General features: G+C 41.9%; 1 protein-coding gene across 4 annotated transcripts in view; it reads right to left on the bottom strand.

Moving 5' to 3' along the window:
* The window catches only part of LOC138757445 (tetratricopeptide repeat protein 39B), a 182,885-nt gene that overhangs the window by 97,889 nt on the left and 62,897 nt on the right, over positions 1-22,099 (bottom strand). For all 4 annotated transcript variants that reach the window (XM_069924743.1, XM_069924748.1, XM_069924758.1 and 1 more), the window contains exon 3: positions 8,044-8,078. In XM_069924743.1, the coding sequence (XP_069780844.1) occupies positions 8,044-8,078 (35 nt within the window). The remainder of the gene's footprint in view (positions 1-8,043; positions 8,079-22,099) is intronic.

The raw sequence follows: 22,099 nt of genomic DNA, 5'->3' as shown, positions 1-22,099 counted from the left end.
CGAACATGTTCAATTGTTTTGGAGACTTTTTCCAGTCTCCAGCAGGTCTCGGAGACATCTCCGCGACATCTCCATCAGTTGCGGCAACGACACAGAGACTAATTTTGTCTGCGACTGGGGAGACATCTCCGCAACGTCTCCGAGACCTGCTGGAGACCAAGGAGACTGAGGAGACGTTGTGGCAACGTCTCTGCGATGCTGCTTGACTTAAAGACCACATGACTGAGCGCGTGCTGGCATCATCGAGACGCCTTCACTCCTGGTCCAAGTCACAGGTACATCCCAGTCAAGGTCTTCATCGTCTGGTACTTATTCCTGCTGCTGCTGATGCTCCTTGTTCTGTCTTGAAAGAGGCCCCACAATCTTGTCTTGGGAGGGGACAGTTCCAACTCCAGAGTAGTACTGTCCTCCCACCATGCCACCCAAGGGCAGTGGCGGCTGGAAGGGCAAGAAGGAGGATGAAGCAGTTGTAGTAGCTTCTGCGCAGTTTGTGGATGCTGAGGCAGCAGTTGATGCTGGAAAAGATGAGGAAGATGATTCCAGCGGCGATCCGACTAGAAAGCAATATGATCGGAAAGAAGGGTATCAAGAGGCAATGGCTGACTTTTGGGAGGATCATCCAGAATTTTACGATCAATTCCATGCAAGATACAAAGATAACCAGTGTAAGAAAGCAGCAGTAGAAACCTTCCTTGTTGATATGCAGAACATCTTCGAGGAGATCAAGAAGCCCCCACCAACATGTGAGTGCATATTTAAATTGCAATGAATTTATATTTAATTGCATTAAAATAAATACATGCAAAAATATGTCAATAATGTAGCTAAAGTAGTAGTGATGAATATGTCTAATATAATTGGTGTAATACTGTTATTTTTTCAGACGCACAGTTCCTAGCACACCTGCGGAATATGAGGACAAGTTTCAACCGATACACAACTAAGAAGTCAGGGCAGCCTACACATACCATCTCTGCCAAGGAAGCCTTCATCATAGAGAGGTACAAATTTCTGCGGAAGCACATTGAGGGGTATAGGCATCTCGCGCATGAAACTCATTCAGTAAGTATAGACATGAATTGTACTTTTTTCTTATACCACATACAGTCCTGTGTTATGTGATGCAGTAGATAATTATTCATAATTATATCTTCCTATTTTCTTCAACAGTTTGGCAGAGGCCCCACTCCAGAGAAGAGGAGGATGATGATGATGTCATCAGTGTCGGGTCAAGTGTGGAATCTTCTTCGCCACCTGGACCAAGCACAAGCACCAGTTCCGCTACTACCACTTGCAGCAAAGGAAGGAGGCAGAATAAGATGCAGAAGGTAAGCGGTGATGTCTCCAAGGCAGAGGTAACACCCAGGCTAAGTGTATTGTCATCTTGTGTGAATTGACGATCGGATTGCTTTTTTGGAAATGCCATGTTTATATATGATTTGCATTGCCATCTTCTTGCGATCTGATGCATCCCCCCCCATCCTTTTTTTTGTTCTCTGTTCCACCAGTTTAATCTAGCGTGTTGAACTGTACTGATGTTTTTGTCCACTTTTAAAAAAATCTTCTTTCTCCATTTCCTTACACTTGGCCTGTGTATTGCAGCTTTTGGACCAGGTACAGAATCTTCTGGGGAACATCAACCAGCCTCTGTCAAACCACCAGAATTTGTGAAATTCCTTGAAATAGATATCCTCCAGGTCCCAGAGCATTAATTTAACAACAGTAGTATGAAGGTCATGTTCCTAGTCAGGAATTATCAGGTATGTAAAAAAATATGAAGAATTTTGAAATTTGTGACTTTTGTTGAAATAATTCACAAGTTCACATCGCTTTTTTGAAAATGTCATATTTCTATAGGATGTGTATTTCTTTTGCAGGCCCATGGTGGTGTTCAAGGGAACCAAGTCATGCAGAGCAGGCTGAACTAGTCCAGCCAAATGCAGCCAGTGGGAAGGTCCAACCAAATGCAGCCAGTGGGAAGGTCCAGCCAAATACAGACAGTGGGAATGTCCAACCAAATGCAGCCAGTGGGTATGTCCACCCAAATGCAGGCAACAAACCAGGGGATGCACCAGATGCAGTATGGGACACAAGTAAACCAACAAGTTGGAAGGGGAACATATTTTTTCAGTGATCCTAAAATCACTACCATACATGTGAGTGGATATTTAAACTGCATTGAGTGATAGTGATGGATATGTCTGACATTCTTCTTGTAATACTGTTTTTTTTTGATCCACAATTATTATTTTTTTCTTCCTCCTGCCATCCTCTTTACCTTCTATAATTATGTTCCTTTTCCTACAGCCCATGTTCCACCAGTCCTGGAGGAATGGACAGAACATTGCATCGTCTGGTGGCAGCACTGCGGGGATGGTGATGTTTCCCCCCACCCACCTACATTTGGGACAAGCAACCTGAGTGCACTGTTGAGTGGGGCTTTAAACACCAGTATTGACTGTGAGGGTTCATTCCAAGTTTCTGACACCACCCTCACCACACCCCCTCTTAGAGCTTCATCTCCAGCGTCGTTCCCACAAATAAGACATTGCAATGACACAGAGGCTGAATAAATCATATTGTGTGTGTAGTACTACGTAGAGAGAAGTCTGTATTTCCTTGCCTGGAAGTTTTCACCATGTTCAATGCATTGGAGTATCACTACCATTTTGCACTTGTGTACTGATGTACCAAGTTTACTGTGCCTTTATTGTCACATGAAAAATGTATTTGATATTTGCTGTACAAAGCTGTGTAGTTTTTATTATATTTCACAATAATAAAATACAAAATTTGACTTTGAAATATGTTGTTTCATGCTACTTTTAATTTAACAATGAAATACAACAATATTAAATAATAAATGTATTAATTTGCAATCAAATTTACAATTGAGAACAGTACAAGCAATATTTTACAGTACAGTTTACATTGAAGCAATATATAAAAAATCCCAATAGAATTTCATACAGTTTATGCAATGAAACAATTCCATAGAGTACAGTATGCAGCATGGAAAATAGTTCTTCACTCCTGGTCCAAGTCACAGGTACATCCCTGTCAAGGTCTTCATCATCTGGTATTTGTTCCTATTGCTGCTGCTGCTCCTTCTACTGCCTTGGAAGAGGCCCCACCATCTTGTCTTGCCAGGAGACAGCTCCAACCCCAGAGTAATACTGGGTCAGGTACTCTCTCTGGTTCTTGTCAACAGACGGCATGTTACTTCCTCTTCTCTGCATCCCCTCCAACTGGTTGGTATGGTGTCTCCCCTCTCCAGGGGCAACTTCATGGGTGTGTGGGTCCTCTCTGTCAGCTGAGAGTCTGATGTCTGTCATCATGTTGTGGAGTGTACAGACAGCAAGGACCACCTTTTCAACCGTCTGTGGGGCACCTCATCATCATGGTGTGGAAGCATCTGAATCTGGAAAGAAAAAAATAGAAGTAAAATTAAAGTCATTGTATTTGCTGTGTTTACAATCTGGCAAATATGACTGTGTGGCAGGAAAAAAAATAATAATAAAGTGCTGCACACCTGTTTGCCAAGATGCCAAAGCTGTTCTCCACAATAAGCCTGGACCTGGACAGCCTGTAGTTGAAGATTCTCTCTGCAAGGGTCTTCTGGCGCTAGGAGTAGGGCTTCATCATCCATGTCCTCAGGGCGAATGCATCGTCACCAACCAAGAAGTAGGGGACATCTTGATCTCCACCAGGAAAGGGTTCAGGAAGTGGCAAGTTGGCTTGACCTTCATCCAGTGCCTTGAACAAACTGCAGTCCCTGAAGATGCCAGCATCTGAGTCAGCCCCAGGAGTCCCCACGTTGAGGTACATGAACTTATAGTTACCATCTATCAACGCCAGCATGATGATGGAAAAGTAGCCTTTGTAGTTGTGGTAGACACTGCCTGACCCTGGAGGTTCAAGAATTCTGACATGCTTCCCATCCAGTGCACCACAGACGTGATGGAAGTTCCACTTCTCAGAAAAACCCTTGGCCACTTCCTTCCACTCCTCTGGTGTAGATGGACACTTGATGGCCTCCTCATGATACTCATCATAGATGACTTGGCACACTTCTGGGACAATACTGACAATGGTGTTTGGAGCCACAAGGAAGCCATAGGACAGGCTCTTGTAGGAGTTTCCTGTAGCAAGGAACCTCAGAGTGATGGCAACTTTCAAACCAGGGGGCAGGGCCTTCCTGAAGTTAGTGTCTTGCTTCTGGATCCTGGGAGTAAGGTGAGCCACCAGTTTCATGAACATCTCTGGATCCACCCTCAGGAAATTCTTGAAGGACATCACATCCCCCTCTTCCAGGTGTTTCATCAGCTTCTCGTACCAGCCATGGTGTTGCCTTTGTAGGAGCCACTCACGCACCCACACTGTCTTTGCCTTCCTGACACCCTTTCTGGCCCTATCCCTAGCCCTGGCCTTTGCCTTGTTCACAGCCAGAGCTATCAGCACGAGGACCAAGGCCTCCTTCTGCTCATCCTCCAGGTAGGGATCCTGCTCCAACAGCATAACAGCCTCATTGCAGATATCCATGGTGAGAGTTCTTGACTGTCTGACGTCTGAAAAGTGAATGATAGACCTAGTTTTTAGATCTAGGTATATATAGACACATAGAAGTCATGGCGACATCTCCGCAACCTTGCGGAAACCCACAGCAACCTATCGGCGACGTGGTGGAGACATCACAGCAACTGCCGGAGACATCGCGGAGACGTCACCGCGACATCTGGGCGAATTGGTTGTCACCTTGTCCGGAGACGTCTCCCTGGCATCGCCTTTGTGAGAGTGCAAGCCATCTTTTGGTCTCCCGAGTTGCCGCGACTAATCAGTCACGGCAACGTCTCCGCCAATTAGATACTACCTTTATAGACATTTAAATTACAAGGGAGCCCAGGGATATGGGAAGAGTGCAGGATAGAGGTGCTGAGGCTAAGATTGATCGGACATGACCTCACTGAGTGGAGAAGCAGGCTCGTGGGACCAATTAGACTATTTCTATTCCTGCTTCTTACATTCTTAGCAGAGATGCCATGACACACATTGATAGAGTGATGATGTGATTCAATGGATGGCTCAGGTTTTTTGATAGTAATTAAAGCAAAACCATAGATGTGCATTGCTATTACTCAATGAAAGTGACAGCAACTTCAGGATTTCTTGAAGTTTAATGCAGAAATCCTTAAGCTGTTGAGTGTAATTTAATGCACTCCCATGGGTTGGATTGTTTGCAGTTTCTTCACCACTAACCAATGGGCTTTAATTGCACTGACATGATTATAAGGTCACTAGAAATCAGACGAGCCAAAGAAATCTTGACCTTAATTATATAGCTAATTTTTTTTAAAATGGAATTAAAGATAGAAGCACATCACCACCCTGAAGTTGCCTGCCTGACATGGAAAATCCATAATCTTACCTTTATTACCGCTGAGTTGAAATCCTGGAACTCTCTCCCTAAAAGCACGTGGGTACACTGCAACTCAATAACTGCACCAATTTAAGGCAGGTTTCTCATAATAGGAAGTTAGGGATGGGTAATTAAAAATCTTTGCTCAACCTTCAAAGCCCTCACCCTTTGAATGAATAAAAAAGTTAGCAAACTGAAATGATAACAACCTCACAATTTGGTAACAATGTGCAGTCTAATGCAGAAATACTGAAGGCCCAAAAATTGATTTTATGAAAATGTGTTCATCTCTCACAAAACCCCACAGGCAATTTTTAAACTACAGGTGAACCCCAGGTAACAGCCATTTCAGTATCAGAAATTCACCCTTCGTGAATTCAGCAACAAAAAATACAACATACAGAATAAAATTTGCTCTCATGTGTGTGCAAAAAAAGTAAATGAATAAACCCAATTTTGTTTTTAAACTCCCATTTCTTGAAGCATGCACAAATGGCGTGGATGATGCTTGGGGAAAATTGTGATATGGATCATTTTTTAGGAAAGCAACCCTCTCTTGTAAGGAAGGAATCAGAGACAGAGGGCACTAAAACAGGCCCTTTGGACCACAAACTCCACACACACCATCAAGCACCCATTCACACGAATCACATATTCTCTCCACTTTCCCTTCAACTCTTCCTAGTTAATAGCCAAAGGAAAATATGAAAATCTCCAGTGCCAAGTAAGTGTCCTCACCAAAGGTATTATGCAAGGATAAGAATTCACAAGAGGTTATAATGGATCAAACTGTTTAAATTTTAAGGTAAGTGTATCCCAGCTAATAATACCAGTGAACTCTTAATGTGCTAACCATTTCATTGTTTATTGTGGATCTTGGTCTGGTTGCTACAATAGTGGCTACACTTGAAATGTATTTCATCAAATGTAAATTACTTTGAGACATGCTGGTATTTCCAAAGGTATAATAAAAGTGAAGCCTTCCATCTATTCTCTCCATACAACTAGTTAATTGCACCGCAGTTTGTAAGGGGTTTGTTTGTTCTAGTGATGGTGTGGGTTTGCTCCGAGTGCTCTGGATTCCTCCCATGTTCCAAAGAAGTTTCTGGTTAATTGGTAATGTGGGTGCATTTGGGAACTATGGGCTCATCAGCTGGAAGGGCTTGTTGCCGTGGTGCTTCTCTAAATTAAGAGAAATTACAATAAAATCCTCAAATGGTGCTGGTGGCACAAAGGTAAACAAAAAATGAAATTACTTTAGCTGTGAATATTTAAATCAGAAATATAGAGTTATAAAATATTGACAAAATGATAGGATAAAGGAGGCAAAAAGGTCAAGGTACTGGATTGCTCATTCGGGACAGCTTCAGTAAAGGATATGATGAGGAGAGAATTAGGATCAGAATTAGGATAGATGCACTAATGCCATCAGGAGATAGAAAAACATGTGCAAAAGAGATTATGGAAAGCTGTAAAGGCAATTGAACTGTTGTAGTGGGAGACTAAATTCCCCAAATATTGTCAGGGACAATATTATTAAGTGCATCAAGCATTAGTGAGATAGTTCAATCAGTAAAGGAGACATATTAGATCTTGAATTGCCAAATAAGTCTGGCTATGTGATCAGAGTTTCAGTTAGAATGTATGCTGTGAATAGTGATTGCAATTCCTTATGTTTCAAAATAGTTATGAGATCATGGAGAAATACAAAGATTGCAGGAATGAGTTCAAACAGGGAATGAGAAAGGCCAAAAGGGGCCAATGCAATGTCCTTAACAAGCAGGATGAAGGAGATATGGAGCATGTGAAGAATGCTAATTTATTGAGGCATTTTTTGTTCAAGAAAGAATGTTGAACTTTTGAGGACTATTAAAATGGATGTCACCGGGCCTCATGAGGTAAATCCAGGTTATTGAAAAAGGCAAGGGAGGAAATTGCAGGACCAAGGCAAAAATCTGTATATCCTCATTTGCAAATGGTGAAGTCCTGGAGACCTATTGTTGTACCTTTTTTCAAGAAGATAAATAGGGATAATCCAGGAAATTACAAGATGATAAACCTCACATCAGTCAGTGCAGAGAAACTACTGCACAGGATAAAGGGATATAACTTATGCACATTTGGAAAGTCATACTAGGTCAACTTGGTTTTGTGAGGGGATAGGGTCACGTCTTATCAATTTGATTGAGCTTTTTTGAAGAGGTGGCAAAGGTGTTTAATGAGGGTAGAGCAGTAGATTGGAGATACACAATAATTGCAGATGCTGGAATCTGAAGCTAAATAAACTATGCTAGGGGGTGTGATGGGTTATCTCAGCTTGATAGAAGTTTATACAGTACAGAGAATCTTTAACCCAGGGTAAAAGAATCACATACAAGAGGACATGAGTTTAAGGTGGGAATGGGAGTTGGTGGGGTGGGGAAGGTGGTGGGGGGGGGGGGGGTGGTGTGGTGGGTGGTGTGGTGGGTAAAGTTTAAGGAAGCTGAGCAGTTAAATTTGTTTTTACACACAGTGATGGGTGCTTGGAATGGGTTGCCAGAGGTTGATGTGGCAGCATCTAAAATGCTTCTAAGTAGGTACACCAATATAATATACACCACTAAATAATCTGGTATTATTTTACTTACATTGGAATGTTTTCATAAGCATCTTCATATCGATCCTGAAAAACAAATAGAGTACTATAATGTGCCTCTAAAAGAGAAAGGTATGAAAAATGATATAGAATATTAATTATAAACATCCGTTTTCAATGGAAAAGAATTTTTTGTGAGTACTATTTAAAGGCAGTTTTATTTCTGATTGTTGTAAAATGTTGCATTCCACAGAGTGAGTCACAGAATAAATTGCTTTCAAATACAGTTTAAAAATCGCACATCTTTACAAATCGGATGCATAGTCTAACAAAGTAATAACTATGTCTTCTTGAAATGCCACCCATCAAAACTTGACTTTGGAGATAGTCACTGTATCTGTGTCATTTACACGTATGATGACAAAAATGTATGCAACACTGTCATACCAACAGTAATTGTAACAAAACAAAACCTACAATCTGTGTTGTCAACCTTTGGTAAACAAGGAGCAAAGAAACACAAATTAAACAAGACATTTTTGGACATTAATGTGTGGCTGTCTGCATGAGCCTAACTGAGTTTTTAAATGCTTTGCAGTTCATACATCACTGCTGGACCTCTGTGCTAATAATAATACATTTATTATCATATACGCAAGTACAATAGACACATCCTTGCTGCAGTCAAACAGGTATGTAAGATATAGAAATTATGATCCTATATATTGTTACCTAGAAAGGTCAGAGGTAATAAAGGATGGATAGAAATATGAATATTCACAGTTACAGTTAGTGCAAAAAAAAGTGGTGTTTTAATAGTGCAAGCAGTCTTTTTGGTGGTTATTGTTAAGTTTTAGCCAATGGTACTATTTGTGTTTGTTAGCGCAATTTAATTTTTGACCCAAGTTTTTTGAAATTGTGAATGTTTACTGCTTCTGTGTTTGGTCTGTTAAAGAATTAAAAACTGACCAGAATTCTTAGAATTTTCCTGTTTGAGGATTAATGGGGAAAAGCTAGAGATCACATCGCTGGAAGATGTGGTATTCTATTTATGAAGAATATCCTGACATATCTTGTTTGGCATTTTGTGAAGCAAAAATCACTTAATGTTATGAATGTCATCATGAAGAAAGCCTCTACTTCCTCAGGAGTTTGCGGAGGAGCTAGTGGAGTTGTTCAAGTGAACCGGTACGGACTTGAAGGGCCGACATGGCCTGTTTCCGTGCTGTAAAGAGTTATATGGTTGTATGGCTATCAAGTCCCAGATCCTGATCACTATCGGATAAAAACTGTTCTTAAAGCTAGAGGTGCTGGACTACATTGTGTGCAAATTAATGAACTCCTCACTCATTGTGGTTTAATACCATTCACACCACCAGGAGGACACGTCTTCTCTTCCCATTTTTCCCTCCCCTTGCACCAGCTTTTTTTGCTGCTATGCTGTGGCTGCGGTGAAGAGTCTGCAGCAGTATATCAATTATAAACATCAGTTTTCAATGGAAAATACTTTTTCGTGAGTACTATTTAAAGGCAGTTTTATTTGATTGTTGTAAAATGTTGCATTCCACAGAGTGAGTCACAGAATAAATCACCAAATACAGCCTAAAAATTGCACATTTTTACAGATGGATAGCACAGTGGCATGGAAAGGAGAACTACTTTTTCATAGCTGCAGTGACCTGCGTTCAGTCCTCACCTATGGGGTGCTATCTCTATCGTGTTTGCACATTTTCATCTTCTAGTGGCATGGAGAGATACAGCAAGGAAGCAGGCTCTATGGACATTGAGTTCACACTAACAATCAAGTTCATTTTTCTTCTCCATTAATCCAATTCTCATCCATTTTATTCTCCCTACATCCTTACCAGCCCTCCCCTAGATTCTATCAATGATCTTCACATAATTAATCAACCAACTAGCACATTTTTAGGATTGGGAAGACACCAACATGGTCACGATGAAAATGTACAAACACTACACAGAAAGAACCCCATACATGAAGACTGAACTGCAGCTATGAAACAGCAGCTCTCCTCGCCATGCCACTGTGCTACCCAGGCTGAGAATCACCTGCCGTGATTTGTAATAGCTAACACAAGGTGTCTGCCTTTAGGAGAAACATGCAGGGCATGTTTTAGCAGAGAAAACAGAATGAAAACAAACCTTAAATTTTTAAGTAAAATTTCTCCATTTTGTTATTTTCTTTTGGGTTCAATATAAAAAGTCACATTAAAAATGTGATCAAGGAAAAGAAGGAAGCTTATGTCACGATTAGGAAACTGTAAACAAATCACGAATTTTATTGCAGATATAGGAAAAACAAAGAAAAATGAGAGGCCAAAATAGGCCCATGAAATGACCTGAGCAAGTAGGATGAAGGATAACTGCAAAACATTTTATAGTATATTAGAATCTAAAGGGAAACTAAGAAAAGATCTCTGAAGGGATCAGTCTGGGAGTAATCTTTGCAGGGAGCCGAGTGATGTGAGCATGACCCAAAATGAATACTTCAGCTTCAAGTGGGGTAAAAGATGTTTCAGGTCAGAACTCTTCAAGATTGAAAATCCAGTGGAGAGATAGCCAGTACAATGAAGAAAGTAGGGAAGTGGGCACCCCCAAGGTGCCAGTTGGAGATTGGTCAGCCAGGGAGGGTAAAGGATAATGAATAGATGGGCATGCAGAGTAATTTAATTGGCAAATGGCAGACAAAGGAAGGGAGAGCCAAGAAAGAAAATGGGTTAGGTGAAAGAATATGGTTCATATATAGGGGAGGTGGAGACAACAGCTGCCAGTGCTGGAATACAATTTCAGATTTATTGTCAGAGTCCATACATTACATCATACATACAAACCTGAAATTCTTTTTGCTGTGGACCAGGTAGAATTGCCATTTATTGGTAAAGCAATAGAAAAAACTGTATACATGTAAACAAATAAAGAAATGTAAACATCTGACTTCAACAGAGAGTGGAAAAAAAACAGTGCAAAAATAAGAGACTTTAAGTGAGTCCCTGATTGAGTTTATTGTTGAGGATTCTGATGGTGGAGGGGTAGCAACTGTTCTGGAACCTGGTGGTGTGAGTCTTGTGGCACCTGTACCTCTTTCCTGATGGCAGCAACGAAAAAAGAGCATGTGCTGGGTGGTGTTGATCCTTAATGATTGCTGCTGTTCTCTGATGGCTGCATTCCCCATAGATGTTCTCGATGGTGGGGAGGGTTTGGCCTGTGATGTCCTGGGCGACATCCACAACCCTTTGCAGGGCTTTATGCTTGGGGGTATTGGTGTTTCCATTCCAGGCCACGATGCAGCTGTCTGCACATTTTCCACCTCACATCTGTAGAAATTTGCCAAGGTTTCTGATGTCATACCAAACCTCCACAAACTCCTGAGAAAGTAGAGGGACTGACGTGCTTTCTTCACAATGCCTTTAGTGCATTGGGTCCAGAAAAGATCCTCTGAGATAATGATTCCCAAGAACTTAAATTTGCTTACCCTCTCCTCCTCTGATCGCCCAGTGATCACTGGATTGTAAACCTCTGGCTTTCTCTTCCTGAAATCAACAATCAGCTCCTTGGTTTTGATGACGTTGAATGTGAGATTATTGTTGGTGCACCATTCGGCCAAGTTTTCAATCTCCCTCCAGTATGCTGACTCATCACCTCTTTTTACACAACCCACTACCATGGAATCAGCAGCAAATTTGTAGATGGTGTTATCATCATACTGTATTGGGAAGGGTTGTGACTATCATGTGACAGCACTTCCCCCTACCTAAGCAGAGGATAAACCAGATGCCAATCAAGGTTTGGTTCCGCCCCACCCATTAGTGCACACCTTGCTGTTGAACCCATGTAAATTGCCTGGACTAGACTCTCCAGCCTGCCTGCACTTGGCCTTGGGCTGTTGTAATTGAATTAACCCTCCTGGCATTGAGCCATTTGTTCCTGCTAACAACCAGGGCTGAACCCTCCAGCACTATAAAGGTGTCATGTGTTCTTTGTTCTTTCTCTTTGCCAGCTTGGAACTAACCCGCTTCATTCCAGGCCTAAATATGTGGAAGAGTGCTGGAGAAACAGTGGGTAAGATGTGCAGTGTTAAAAAGGTTGGGAGCATTTAATTAGAGTTCCTTGTAGCATGGAGCCGTGCCTGCACTGAGTCAAGGGACGGTGGGGCATTGTAGTGATTTTTCATTGATCATTGTATGTATATGCTTATTTGTTCCCACACTATTTTCCCCATGTTCGTTATTAATTGTCTGCTATTTCTTTCCCATGGCTGCTGTAAAGTAAGTGTGTCTGTGTGATGTTACCATTTCCCACACTTGCCTTCTGTAAATAAAATCCTTCCCTACCAAAACGGTGTTCAGAATCCTTGGCTTTGAGACCTACCAAACCTGTTCCCTCACTCACAACATGTTCCGAGCCACACAGTCTTAGGTATAAAATGAGTATAGCAGGGGTTAAGAATGCAGCCCTGTGGTGCTCCAGTACTGATGGAAATTGGGGAGGAGGTGTTCTTACCAATTCTCACTGAATGTGGTCTAGAGGTGAGAAAAATCAAGGATTCAATTACACAGTGGGGTTTTGAATCCCAGGTTTTGAAGTTTGCTGATCAGTTTTGAGGCGATGATGGTGTTAAATACTGAATGGTCATCAATTAAGAGGATACTGATGTATGCACCTTTGCTGTCCAGGTTTTCCAGGGCTTTGTGTAGAGCCAGTGAGATGGCATCCATTATAGACCTGTTGCTATGGTACGCGAATTGGAATGGATCCATGTCGCTGCTCAGATAGGAACTGATATGCTTCAACATATGGATGGAATTTTTCCCAGATAAGTGTGATGTAGTGCACGTTGAAGTCAAAATTTGCTCGGACATTATAGAGTAAACAACATGATGTATTGCGAGGCCTTGTGTGCAGGTCTATAGCTCCCTGAAAGGGGTAACACAAAAAGAGAGAGAGGTGAAAAGGCCATTTGATATACCTTCTTTCGTAGGCTGAGGCTTTGAATATAAGAGTTCAGACATTATATTGCAGTTGTACAAAACATTTATTCGACAGCACTTATTGTGCATGGTTCTCCTGCCATTCCACAGGAATTATGCTATAACAATAGATGGAGTTCAAAAGAGATTCCCCAGGATGCTGCCTGGAATGGAGGGTCATAGTAATGAGCACCTTTGGAAGACTACACAAAAGAGTCTGGAAAAACAACCACCTGAAGAAACACACGAAGATCAGCGTGTACAGAGCCGTTATCATACCCATGCTCCTGTTCGGCTCCAAATCATGGGTCCTCTACCGGCATCACCTACGGCTCCTAGAACGCTTCCATCAGCGCTGTCTCCACTCCATCCTCAACATTATTGGAATGACTTCATCACCAACATCGAAGTACTCAAGCTGGCAGAGTCCGCAAGCATCGAATCCATGCTGCTGAAGACTCAACTGTGCTGGGTGGGTCACGTCTCCAGAATGGAGGACCATCGCCTTCCCAAGATAGTGTTCTATGGCGAGCTCTCCACTGGCCACCGTGACAGAGGTGCACCAAAGAAGACGTACAAGGACTGCCTAAAGAAATCTCTTGGTGCCTGCCATCTTGACCACCGCCAGTGGGCTGATCTCGCCTCCAACCGTGCATCTTGGCACCTCTCTGTTCGGCGGGCTGCAACCTCCTTTGAAGAAGACCGCAGAGCCCACCTCACTGACAAAAGATAAAGGAGGAAAAACCCAACACCCAACCAACCAATTTTCCTTTGCAACCGTGCCTGCCTGTCCCGCATCGGACTTGTCAATCACCAACGAGCCTGCAGCAGACGTGGACATACCCCTCCATAAATCTTCGTCCGTGAAGCCAAGCCAAAGAAAAGAAAAAGTAATGAGAATAAATTAGCTGCTTTTATTCCATTTAGCTGTAGGTGACCTGATAGAGATTTATACAATTAAGTGGGGCATAAAATAGGGCAGGGAAGTCCAGAATGAGAAGGCACTGGTTTAAGGTATGAGGGAAGAAATGTAAAGGAGATCTGAGGGACAAGTTTTTCCACACAAGAGTGCAGTGAATATCTGGAATAAGCTGCCAGAGGTGACAGAAACAGATACAATCACAACATTTAAGAGGCATTGAACAACCACCGAGAGAGTAATTTGCATAGATATTTGGTATCAGTGGAGTTAGAACTTGTCCTTTGAGACAAATATTTCCAGTTCAATGACCAAAATCTTAAAGACAAAAGAGTTCAGGTTCAAATTTAATTAATTCACATGTACAATAAATATATAGGAAAGCTTTCCTTTGTGTTGTAAAAGCAAAGTTGTAGAGTCATGCAGCAGGAAACTGGCCCTTTGGCTCAACTTGCCCACACTATGTGAGTGGGAAGGGAAGGTTGAGAATCACAGCTCTAGACATGAAATATTTTGCTTGAGAAAAATTGTCATTGGCCCACTTCCTTTGGAGTTATGAAACTGTGCACATATCGAGTCAATTAGGTACGATTAAAACAGTGGTTTTCAAACTTTTTCTTTCTACCCACATACCACCTTAAGCAATCCCTCACTAATCACAGAGCACCTATGGCATAGGGAATACTTAAAGTGGTATGTGAGTGGAAAGAAAAAGGTTAAGAACCACTGCTCTAAACCCAACATATCGATGCGTCTGCCAACATTTTTTTAAAAATAAATGTTGATATAGTACCTGTCTCAGCCACCTCCTCCATCATCGTCTGCTTGATAACATCTTTCCTATTGCAGTGACCAAAACTTGACACAATATTCCAAAAGGGGCCTCACCAACATCTTATAACTCTGCAACATGACCTCTCAACTTCTATTCTCAATAGCCTGGTTGATGAAGGCTAATGTGCTGAGAGCCTTTTAGACCACCCCATTTACTGACTCCACTTTCATGGAATTATATACCTGTACTCACAAATCCCTTGCTCTACAACACTCCCCAAATCCCTACCATTCACTGAATAGGTCCTCCTCATGTTAGACTTCCAAAAATGCAACACCTCCAATTTCTCTATATTAAATCCCATCAACCATTCCTCTATCCTAGAAACTTGTTCAGTCTTCAACTGCCATGCCAGACCTTATGTGCCCTCTCCCCTAACTCGTAATAACACTGCTTTCATCTCAAAAGTATTTTCTCATTATAATAAGTTTGTTTTGTATTATAACGAAGCTTCAAATTAGCTAACTGTTGCATTACGCTGAAATGTTTTTTCCAATACTGCAATTTCTTTTTCTAACTCCAAAACTTCTGCCTTATACTGCTTTTTCACTTTAACTGCATAACTAATAATTTGACCTCACAAATACGCTTTCAAAGCATCCCACATCGTAAAACTACTCTGAACTGATCCCTCATTCATTTATAAAAAAAAGCTTAATCCGATCTCTCAAATATATAACAAACTCAGGCCTTTTTAACAACATCTCATTAAATCTCCAATGATAATTTCTCCCACCTTCTCACAATGAACGGTCAGACAGAATTCTACTCTTATACTCTGCATAATCAACTCTACCTTGTAAATGGGGGTGTTTCTAGTGACCCGGGAAAAGCGCAGTGATGCGAGGTAATGCGAGGTGAAGTGCGGTGATGCGCGGTGACACCTCGAATTTGGCCGCACTGGAAACACATCTGGTTGTGGCCAATGTGCGGCGATTCGAGGTGCTCCGGCGTCCTACTTTTGAGGTAGTCAATGCGGGGTGATGCAAGGGATGACCTCGCAGTGGAAACACCGCGGGTGACTCACTGGAAGTCACGATTTTTCACCCGCGGTTTTCAATTGCTCATCGGACCTCCTGGTCATCTCGCAACGCGCTGCATCACCTCTCATTCCTCGCATCACCTCGCATCGCCCCGCTTCACCACGTATTCATCGCTCGGTAGAAACAGTTCAGGTAGTCCAAAAATGCGCGGTGATGCGAGCGACAAAAAAATCGCGGTGATTCGAGGTGATGCGGGGTGATGCGAGGTGTCCTTAGTATAAACACAGCTAATGAGTAGATACCAAAGAAAAAGTCTATTCTTGAAAATGACTCATGACATGCAGAATAAAAAGAATAATCTTTCTCCGTTGGGTGAATTCTTCGCCACATGTCAACTAAATTTAAGTCCCCCATCAACTCAGTTATCCTTTTCGCCATCTTAGTTTTTTCAACAATTTTTGGAGATTTATCCAATAACGGATCCAAACAACAATTAAAATCTCCTCCAACCATAATATTCTGATTTGATTGATTCAAATATAAAAAAGCATCTGTAACAAATTGTACATCATCTTCATTTGCTGCATACAAATTCAATAAAGTCCAAGGTTCCGAAAACAACTTACAATTAACTTTCAAAACTCTTCCGGCATTTTCAGAAAAAAATTCTAAAACAAAAGGCGCCTTTTTATGAATCAAAATTGCTATTCCTCTAGCTTTAGAATGAAAAGAAGATGCCAAGACGTGGCCAACCCAATGACATTTAAGTTTCAAATGCTCCTTTTCTGTCAAATGAGTCTCTTATAAAAAAGCAATATCCACCTTCATCTTCTTTATATAATCCAACACACGTTTCCTCTTTATTGGATGATTCATCCCTTTAACATTAAATGTCACAAAATTCAATTTACTCATTTTATCGTAACAAATAACACTTCACACAACCAACCTACACCATAATATAAGCTCCAAAATAATATATATAAAAAAACTCCTCTCTATAAATCTACCTGAAAAAAAACTTCAAAAAAAAGTAAAAACCTTCCCTAATTCCCCCTAAAAAAAACAAAAAAAAGTAACTACAAACTGGGTGTGGTCTAAACCACTAGTGGCAGATGACTTCAGAAGGCACATAGTCATCCACCTTTCCCCCAGCTGATATTCATATATCTCAGAAAGGAACCTCTAAAAAAGACATTTAATCCACAACCCCCATAGCACCAGTTAGTTGATCCTCAGCACCCGCCACTCCAACTCCAAAAACTTGATCATCATCTCTGCTCTGAGTCGGATATTGTTCCACGACTTTCTTCCTGCTATCGTTCCCATTCCCATTCTGCTTCCGAGATCCTTGCAATTTCAATTGTTTCTGCAACTCAGAACTGTGAGAATTATTTGGCAAAGTATTAGCAAAAGACAAAGCTTCAGTTTCATTATCAAAAATCTGAGCCTGGAAGTTACCATAAAACATCTTTAACACCGCAGGGGATCTAAATGCAAACCTGTAATCCTTCTTCCATAACACAGCTTTAGCTGGGTTAAACTATTTACGTCGTCTTATCACATCTTGATTTAAATCTGCATAAAAAAACTCTGTTACCCTGAATCATTATAGGGCCCTGATCCTGTCGGGCCTTCTGAACTGCCAAACGCAAAATCAACTCACGATCTTGATACAGTAGACAACGAATAAGAACCACTCGTGGTGGTTGATCTGGAAAAGGATTTCGCCGTATCACCCTATGTGCTCTGTCCAATTCCAATCCTTCTGGAAAAGCCTCCTTTCCCAACACTTCTGGTATCCATTTCCGAAAGAATTTCACTGGGTCTGTACCTTCAATATCTTCTGGCAAACCCACTATCTTAACATTATTACATCTACTTTGATCTTCCAATGAATCAATCTTCTTCAAAACCTCCCATTTTTGGAGATTCCAATCCATAAGACAATGTTCAAAGTAATCCATTCTTTCTGTATATCGATCCACAGTATCCGTACAATCACGGAACACCCATTTAATATCTTTAAATTCATCTTGCACCACATCCACTGCCCTCAAACATTGAGCAATATCTTGTTTAATTAATGACACCTCTTCTCTTAATTCAGTCAATTGAAGCTTATTTTCTTTAAACCCCTGCGTAACCTGTGTTGCCACATTATTCATCCGATGCATAAACTCCTCAGAAACAGACAATGTAGTGCACTCCTCCACTTGTATAGTTTGAAAGGTTTGTAAAGTAGGTGATTTAATTCTTGAAACTTCCTTTAATTTCTGAGGACTACCTTGAAGAATTCTAGCTGCACATATAATTGCTGCAGTTTCTTCTTCCATTTCTTCCAATAGGTCTTCCTCCTCTTCCTCTTCTGATTCCAGAGCCATGACCTCGGACTGGGCTACCTGACTTTGGGTCTGCATCCCCTCCCAGGTAGGTCCAAATCTGTTGGGCCGTCGGGGGAGAGGTGGCCCGACAGCCTGGGTCCAATCGGGGGTAATGTGCATACGTGACTCTTCGTGCATGCCCATATCGGGAGGGGCCTTGTAACGCAGGCCCTGCGCCTCAGCGGTTGGGCTCGGCAAGTCGGTAACTAATCCGATGTGCGATCAGGGACAGAGCCCTCACCTCCACGAGGCCCCACATCCCTGGGCACGTGATCGGAGTCGCGTGTGGCCCCCCTTCTCCGATAGGTGGTTTATCACGCCGGCGCCATCTTGCATCGCTGGACATGAGAAGGGCGCCGGTGTAATGCATACCTTTGCCTGGGTCACCTTCTGAGTCTTCAGCTGCTCCAAAATCTACCTCTGGGGATTCTTTGATGAGGTAGGCCTCAGTTCTTCATCACTCTTTTAAACTGTGTCTTTTTTGAAGCTTGAGCTTTTGTATCTTTCATTATGACTGTTAAAACTCCTGAAAATTTCATCAGAAACAATTTTAAAAATTTAACAATCATTAAATTTCGGGTATTGATTGTTCAGCTGGGGAGAGGTGAAATTACACATCCACTTCCTACGCCATCTTGTCACAAGCTACAGAAACAAGTTCATTTCCTGAGTCGTTTTCAAGGGCATTGATAACGGTTATACCAAAGGACAGAGATCCGTTAAAGGTAGCGTCATATAGACCTATATCTTTATTAAATGTAGATTATAAAATTGTAGCAAAAGTTATAGCAAATAGGTTGGCTAATTTTTTACCAAAATTTATTCATATAGATCAGGCAGGATTTATTAAGAATAGGTATTCAGCTGACAATATTACCAAATTGTTCACAATAATCAATGCTTCAAAACAGCAACTCAACCAACCAATGGTACTGGTGCTAGATGCAGAAAAGGCCTTTGACTATGTGGAGTGGAAATTTTTATTTAAAGTGCTGGAAAGATTTCAATTTGGGCCACTCTTTATTGGTTGGGTTAGGCATTATATACCAATCCTTCTACTCAGGTGGTGACGACTGGACAGAGTTCGCAGGTCTTTAATTTGTTTAGATCAACTAGACAGGGTTGCCCATTGTCACCAGCCTTATTTGCATTGGTTATAGAACACATTATTTACTTATTATCAAGTACATGATTTATTAATGAAGTGTTATGGGCGAGAGTTAATATTACCTAGTTTGCCGAAGTTTGAGAAATTAATTACGGATAAAGGGAAGAAAGGGTTTGTTTCAGAAATGTATATGTTGTTAAAAGTAAATATGAAAAAGGTAGATGATTTTTGGCTGAGGTTTACATCCGGTACCGCACAGATGGCATCTCTTCAATCTGAGGCGCCTGCAAGCTCACACCAAGACACAAGAGCAACTTGTCCATGAACTACACTTTGCAGACGATGCCGCTTTAGTTGCACATTCAGAGCCAGCTCTTCAGCGCTTGACATCCTGTTTTGCGGAAACTGCCAAAATGTTTGGCCTGGAAGTCAACCTGAAGAAAACTGAGGTCCTCCATCAGCCAGCTCCCCATCATGACTACGAGCCCCCCAACATCTCCATCGGGCACACAAAACTCAAAACGGTCAACTAGTTTACCTATCTCGGCTGCACCATTTCATCGGATGCAAGGATCGACAACGAGATAGACAATAGACTCGCCAAGGCAAATAGCGCCTTTGGAAGACTACACAAAAGAGTCTGGAAAAACAACCAACTGAAAAACCTCACAAAGATTAGCGTATATAGAGCCGTTGTCATACCTACACTCCTGTTCGGCTCCGAATCATGGGTCCTCTACCGGCATTACCTACGGCTCCTAGAACGTTTCCACTAGCGTTGTCTCCTCTCCATCCTCAACATTCATTGGAGCGACTTCATCTTCAACATCGAAGTACTCGAGATGGCAGAGGCCTACAGCATCGAATCCACGCTGCTGAAGATCCAACTGCGCTGGGTGGGTCACGTCTTCTGAATGGAGGACCATCGCCTTCCCAAGATCATGTTATATGGCGAGCTCTCCACTGGCCACCGTGACAGAGGTGCACCAAAGAAGAGGTACAAGGACTGCCTAAAGAAATCTCTTGGTGCCTGCCACATTGACCACCGCCAGTGGGCTGATATCGCCTCAAACCGTGCATCTTGGCGCCTCACAGTTCGGCGGGCAGCAACCTCCTTTGAAGAAGACCACAGAGCCCACCTCACTGACAAAAGACAAAGGAGAAAAACCCAACCAACCAATTTTCCCTTGCAACCGCTGCAACCATGTCTGCCTGTCCTGCATCGGACTTGTCAGCCACAAACGAGCCTGCAGCTGACGTGGACATTACCCCTCCATAAATCTTCGTCCGCAAAGCCAAGCCAAAGAAAAGAAATGGGAGCAAGAGTTATCTATTCCTATTTCTGAGCAACAATGGTCAGACTTGTGTTTGGAAAAAAAATATTCCTCTATCCACCTTCCTAACTGAGGAAGACCTTGAAACAAATTTTGGCAACAATGGAATAAATTATACATCAGGGAGTGAAGGGGATACATTTAGTCTGAACAAAGGAATCTGTATTGTATGGAATCTGTATTGTATGGATTTGAATAAGTTGTAATCAGTGTTGATTGTACTCACTGATAATAATATTGTTGAAAACTCTTTTGAGTTCAAGTCTGGAAAATTATAAATAAAATATATATTTTTTAAATTTGGCAACACCCTTTACTCTCTATAATACCAGACACTTTAGTGTTATCTGCAAACTTGCTAATCAAGATATGCAAGCTTTCATCTAAATAATTGATTTATCATTGCTCGCCATTATTAAAACAAGAAAGAAGAGTTCCCTCAGAGACATCAAGTGGCTGTGGATCTCGCTACCTACTCTGATATAGCTGTCTCTGGCATCCCTGTAAACCTCCATGAAGGCACAGCATGTTCAGCAGTGAACAAAGGTTGGAAACCCTGTATTTAGATTGCATCTCCTTGATGGCTGTTCCAAATCCCCAAAGCATTACGAAGTCATTGGCACCCAAGTCCTATCGGGAGGTCCATCACACCTATATGAAACTTTGGTCCGACTCCTGGTTCCCAGAAGCCAGGTGCTATTAGCCTGCGATCTAATGTGAGTCTTCAGCCACCAAGCCTGATCTGGAACCTGGCAGGGCAGCCACTTTTAGAACAATCTACAGCAAGTCTGGTAGAAGTCTCCCCAAGCACAGCATTCTTATGGCTTGGCCCTTGCTGACCTGGTCTGCTGCCATAATTTTTCATCTCTGGAGATTTCTCTTCAGAACTCCTGCTCTGGGGGATGTGTGTATTCTCGTTCTGGTACTATGCAAAGGTCAGCCATTTCATCAGCGCTCACAACCCTCAAAGTCCAACTGCCGACTGTGAGCATTGCTATCTTAGACACGAAAATTCTGTGGAAAAGTTGCACTGGCCCAATTTTGTACAGGCAATTAAAGCTACACCATGAATATCAGGTCGGATCAGGCTGTAGATTCCCAAGGAGAGTGATTGCCAAAGGCCATGGCCCTACTTCTCCTCCCAGGCCTGCAACAGTAACAGGGCTGTTTCTATTAGAGCAGCATTGGCATAAACCCTGAAAACATTATGCCCATACATGTGAGAGTGGAATCAGAGTAGTTAAGGTACTAGATTATCTGCCAGAATTCTGAGTTTGAATTCCACCATGGCACCTGGGGAATTTGTTGATAACTTGAATTTAATTATAATGTTAGTCTCAGTAAATGTGAAACTGCAATTCTTGGGAGTCCAATTATCAGAAGACCTCTCCTGGAGCCAGCATATCAAAATAACAGTGAAGGTGGCACACTAACGGCTCTACTTTCTAAGAAGTCTGAGGAGATTTGGCATGTCATCAAATACTCTACCAAACTTCTGTGGGTGTACTGTAGAAAGTGTACTGACTGGTTGCATCGCTGCTTGGTACGGAACCTGGA

This window comes from Narcine bancroftii, chromosome 1, assembly GCF_036971445.1.
Source record: "Narcine bancroftii isolate sNarBan1 chromosome 1, sNarBan1.hap1, whole genome shotgun sequence".
NCBI lineage: Eukaryota > Metazoa > Chordata > Chondrichthyes > Torpediniformes > Narcinidae > Narcine > Narcine bancroftii.
The sequence above is the reverse complement of the archived record's forward strand: the minus strand, read 5'-3'. Positions and strand labels throughout refer to the sequence as shown.